At 38.0% G+C, this 4,962-nt stretch overlaps 1 protein-coding gene across 1 annotated transcript in view; it reads right to left on the bottom strand.

Annotated features, from left to right (window-relative positions):
* The window catches only part of LOC119412743 (immunoglobulin-like and fibronectin type III domain-containing protein 1), a 17,721-nt gene that overhangs the window by 2,786 nt on the left and 9,973 nt on the right, over window positions 1-4,962 (bottom strand). The window contains exons 9-20 of the mRNA XM_037679780.1: window positions 4,747-4,860; window positions 4,442-4,604; window positions 3,988-4,260; window positions 3,320-3,823; window positions 3,071-3,195; window positions 2,846-2,987; window positions 2,382-2,675; window positions 1,998-2,294; window positions 1,718-1,897; window positions 1,492-1,620; window positions 1,100-1,408; window positions 938-1,023 (exon numbers count right to left, since the gene is read on the bottom strand). Of these exons, the coding sequence (XP_037535708.1) occupies window positions 938-1,023; window positions 1,100-1,408; window positions 1,492-1,620; window positions 1,718-1,897; window positions 1,998-2,294; window positions 2,382-2,675; window positions 2,846-2,987; window positions 3,071-3,195; window positions 3,320-3,823; window positions 3,988-4,260; window positions 4,442-4,604; window positions 4,747-4,860 (2,616 nt within the window). The remainder of the gene's footprint in view (window positions 1-937; window positions 1,024-1,099; window positions 1,409-1,491; window positions 1,621-1,717; window positions 1,898-1,997; window positions 2,295-2,381; window positions 2,676-2,845; window positions 2,988-3,070; window positions 3,196-3,319; window positions 3,824-3,987; window positions 4,261-4,441; window positions 4,605-4,746; window positions 4,861-4,962) is intronic.

The raw sequence follows: 4,962 nt of genomic DNA, 5'->3' as shown, positions 1-4,962 counted from the left end.
ATATATATATATATATATATATATATATATACACAGTATATTTATTTATTTATTTTTCTTCTTCTAAATGCAGAAAAAATTTATGAGTTACTGCTTTGTTCATAGGTTTGATATTGGAGCTGAGATGGCATTTCTAAAACAATCTACAGTAAATAAGTGGAGATACATGTTTTGGTGCCTTGTTTTGGTTTAATTTAAGTATCTGAGTTGCTGATCAGTTCTGGTGATAACTATTTCATTAGCTATTTGCTTGATTATTGGGTTATTATTGGATTTTTTTAATTGTGATTTTGTTGAGCAGATTTTTAGTGTTTGTATTTATAAAATTTTCTTAAAACTTCATCCATCCATACATTATCTTTACCCACTTCTTCCTTTTTGGGTGGCAGGGATCATTAGTGCTCATGTCCAGCCATCACTGTGCAAGAGATGAGGGACACCCTGGACAGGTCGCCAGTCCATCACAGGGACACATAGAGACATATGAGTCAAACAACCATTCACTCTCTCGCTCACACCTATGGACAATTTAGTTACCAATCGGTCTAACATGCATGTTTTAGTCTGTGGGAGAAAACGGGGATACCAGGAGAACACCCATGCATGCACGGAGAGAACATGCAAACTCCACCCAGAAACGCCCCTGGGCTGGGATTTGAACCGGGGGACCTGCTCGATGAGAGGCAGCAGCTCTACAAACTGTGTCACCATGCTGCTCCTACTTAAACTTGCAAACTCTTTTCAAAGGTTTATGCACAAAACATGCATAAAACATATTTTAAATGCTAAATATTGTTTTAAGAGCACAATTTAGATGAAAGTGCTGAATAAAAAAGGGTAATCTTTTCCCCCAAAATAGATATCGGCCTGCACAAAAAATATGAGTTGAAAGCAAGTAAAAATGAAGTGAAATGCATTTGATAAGCACTTAACAAACCTTAAAGTTGAAGCTGATTCGAGCAGAGTTCCCTGCTCTTATTACCATAAAGTTCTTCATTTTTCTGTCAGTGAATTGAGGTCTTACTGTAAGAATGAAATACATAAAAAAGACAATTTGAGAAATTATTGAAATGAAGTCTCATTACATTTATTGACTCACCTGGGGGAGGCATTGCGATGATGTAGTTGTCTAACTCTTGAGGCTCGCCATCTCCACCCTCATTGGTAGCTATAACTCTTACCCAATACATTGCCATAGACTTCAGACCCACAATATTAAAAGAAGTCATGACAATCGGGTTGGAGGTACAGCGATCCCATTCTGGGGTTTCTGCTGGTCTAAGTTCCACAAAGTATCCCTTGGCCTCATCTTGGACACCTTCTTCTTCTGAGGGTTTTGTCCAGCTCAGTGACAAGGTAGTGTATGTAGAGTCTGTCACCTTGAGGTCAACGACTTTACCAGGAGGTTCTGAGAGTGGAAACAGCATGGAAGGCGTGCACTGAAACTGAAGATACTAATGATGCTTAACTGTTTGTTAAATTATTACTCACTCTTTGGATCTCTTGCTATTACAAATTCAGAGGGTGTACTTGGCTCACCAACACCAGACGTGTTGATAGCTGATACTCTGAACTCGTACTCAATACCTTCAACAACATCTTTTACTCCGTACTGTCTTCCTGTTGGCATAATAAACTTGGAAGTAATCTTATTTTAAAACAAATCTCACCTCACCATGTCTCAGATGTGTTAAATTGTAAACAAAACAGGACTAACCTTTGATGGGCTCTTCAGGTGGGTTGACAATGTTCCACAAATTACTGCCATTCTTGCGTTTCTCCACATTGTATCCCAAAAGATTTGTTCCACCTGTATTTGTTGGTGCAGTCCAAGCGAGATTGATACAGTCTTTGAAAGCGCCAACAATTTTTGGTGTAGATGGAGGTCCAGGATAGGCTAAAGAAGTGGTCAAAAAGATAATGTAACAAATAAAAATGTTTCTCCAGACATACTGCGTTTAGCACTACTAAGGTATCTCACTACTAAGGTATCTCACCCTTTGTCCCTGCCTGTATGTCATCAGTTTCCATCATTTCACTGACGCCTTGATCCGTTTCAGCTCTGATGTGGTAACAGTATTTTCTGCCATGATCCACATCTGTGTCTCTGTATTTAGTCTCTGGGCCAATCTTGCCCAGCTTTGTCCAGCTGTTGCGACCAATTTGCTGGCGCTCGAGAATGTAGTTGGTCACAGGACATCCACCACTGTCTTTGCAAGGTCTCCATTTGAACTCAATGCAAGAAAAAGAACTTTCAATTATATCCACTGGACCCTGAGGAGGCATTGGTTTATCTGTTGTATAGAAAACAAGGCATCTGTAATTATCTGATTTATCTGACTGGAACATTATATTTTTGAAATGCAATTTTAAAACATTACCTAATACAATAAGTTGTGTGATGGCCTCAGTTGTTCCACATTCATTTTTTATTTTAATCTTAATTTCGCCACTAGTTCTGCGCTGACATTTGGTTAGCAGTAGTCTGCTATGTGAGGAAGACTTTTCTATCTTGATGTTGTTCTCTTCCATAAGCTCTTCGCTGTCATTGTACCACTGGATTTTCATGGGTTCACGACCAACAAATGGTAGCTTGAAGGCAGCATCTTTTCCAGTTTTGATCATAATGGGTTTCATAAACTCAGCAAGGTCATTGGGGTTGATTCTTGGAGGATCTAGTTTAAAAAGACAATAACAAAAAAAAAGATATACAGTAAAATATTTATCGAACTTAAAATAGGTACTTGAATAATTAAAAAAAACATGTCTGGCATGGCACAATTTCATCTTAGCTGCCCTCTTATAACATTGAGGTGGGTTATTTTCATATTTATCATTACATTACCTTCAACATTTAGCACTGCTTCAGTTTTACGCCCATCAGCTTCACATTTATACTTTCCAGAATCATCCTCTCTGCAGTTTTTGATAATCAGTTTGCGATAAGTTCCATCTGTAACTATATCAATATTGTCTGCTTCTGTTATCTGAAATGGACATGCAGATGTAAGCATTCGAACACTTCACAGGGTTAAATGTGAGATTATTTTTAAACTCCTAAATACTTTGCCTCTTTTCCATCTTTGTACCATACAGCATCACAGTTCTCACTGCTGAGCTTGCAGAGCAGTTCTGCATCCGTGCCGATGATAGCAGTTACATCCGACAGACCACTGGTGAAGTAAACCACTGGGTCTAAAAAAACAGAAACATACAACCTTACTGTCTGTTGGGAATGGAGAGTATCCACTAAGCACATCGCTATCTAGAATAAAATGGATGATAGCCAGAAGGAAATCTGTGTTGTTTTGTATCTCACCAACAGCAGTTTCTGGAACAAGCGGGCCTGTTCTCACTCTTTTTCTTTTTTCTTGAACAGGCTCCTCTTCTTCAGCACTACCAGTACTTTTCTCCTCATTTACTGGTACAAGTTCTTCTGGTTTTAATATGTTCTCCTCTTCTTGCTCTACTACTGTAGGTTCTGGTATAGCTACTTTTTTGGAATCTGCTGCCACTTCTACTTTTGGTTCTGCTTTTACTGGCGACAATTTCTTTGGTTGGATTTCAGATTGAACGCTTGGTTCTGGTTTAGGCTCACATTCAGGTGTTTCATTTCTTACTTCATTGGCTCCTGCCTCCTCCTTCTCCTCCTCCTCCTCCTCCTCCTCCTCTGCTCTTTTCTTTGTTGCAATCATTTCCTCTCTCTCTTTTTGTAACTTTTCCTGTTGCTCCTGGGCAATCCTGAGTAGATCATCTCCACCACCGCCTGCACGGGTCGTCTTACGGGCCTTCTTCTTTCCAGCCATGTTTGGATCCTTGTCAGCTATTAAAGAAGTACAAAGTATCAGAAAAAATGGTATTGTTTGACCAAACTTTTAATACTCAAAAGAAAACTAGCATTGTGTTCTATTTGCATTTTCATTTAGATACATTTTTTTAAAAACAGAAACCACATGCACTAAAATTCAAATAAAATCAAAACCATACCCTCCACTAAAAGCCAGGCATTGCAGGACTTAATTCCAGCCACGGCTGCGTAGATTCCTTTGTCCAGAAGCAGACAGTCCTTCACCACCAAAGTGTGAATCAGCATGTCTTCTGATACAGTTATATCATATTTGTCTCCTTGCTCCAGTGGATTATTCTTGCCCACCCATGAGATTTTCTTCATTGGGTGAGAGAGGACACACTGAAACACAGCATCTTCTCGTTCCTGTGCTTGCACATCCTGAATCTTAACCAAGAAGTCTACAATTGGAACTAAACAAAACAAAACAAAACAAAACAAAACAAACAAACAAACAAACAAACAAACAAAAAACAGAATGAGTTTAGGATTTTAGTGTCAAATCATGTAGCACTATTCTCACAACATATTGACCCATTGGTATTGACCCATGTCAAGTGGCAAGTGGCTTTTTTTGTTGTTGTATGAACCTACTTTTTAATTCAGTTGAAAAGATTTTAACTCCATCAATTTCTAGTTGGTACATTCCTGCATCTTCAGGATTAACACCGTTTATGCTGAACACAAATCTCTTTCCCACTCGCTTAAGTCCATGTTTTGCTTCTGTGTCCACATCAAAAGGAACCATCACTCCATCCTGTTTTAACATAAGTTGCCATTAAATTTGTTAATATAAAATGCATGGCTTTAAGGGTTACCAAAGTGTACTGTTTATTTCACAGAGATTTTGTTTAAACATCTTAGAAAAACAACAATGTAAAAAAATTTGGATGTCTCACCTTAAACAAAAATATTTTGCTGTTGGGGTCTTTGAGTGACATTTCAAGTTCGAACTCTGCTGCACCACTTGGTTTCAGTTCAATGGGTTTCAGGTTACAGAGTTTTTCAACAACCTAGAGGGATGAAATTAGTAATGAAAGAGAATGCTGAGTTAATTAAATGAGTGTTGGATATATATATATATATATATATATATATATATATATATTTTTTTT

This window comes from Nematolebias whitei, chromosome 7 (assembly GCF_014905685.2).
Source record: "Nematolebias whitei isolate Nwh7 chromosome 7, NemWhi1, whole genome shotgun sequence".
Lineage (NCBI taxonomy): Eukaryota > Metazoa > Chordata > Actinopteri > Cyprinodontiformes > Rivulidae > Nematolebias > Nematolebias whitei.
The sequence above is the reverse complement of the archived record's forward strand: the minus strand, read 5'-3'. Positions and strand labels throughout refer to the sequence as shown.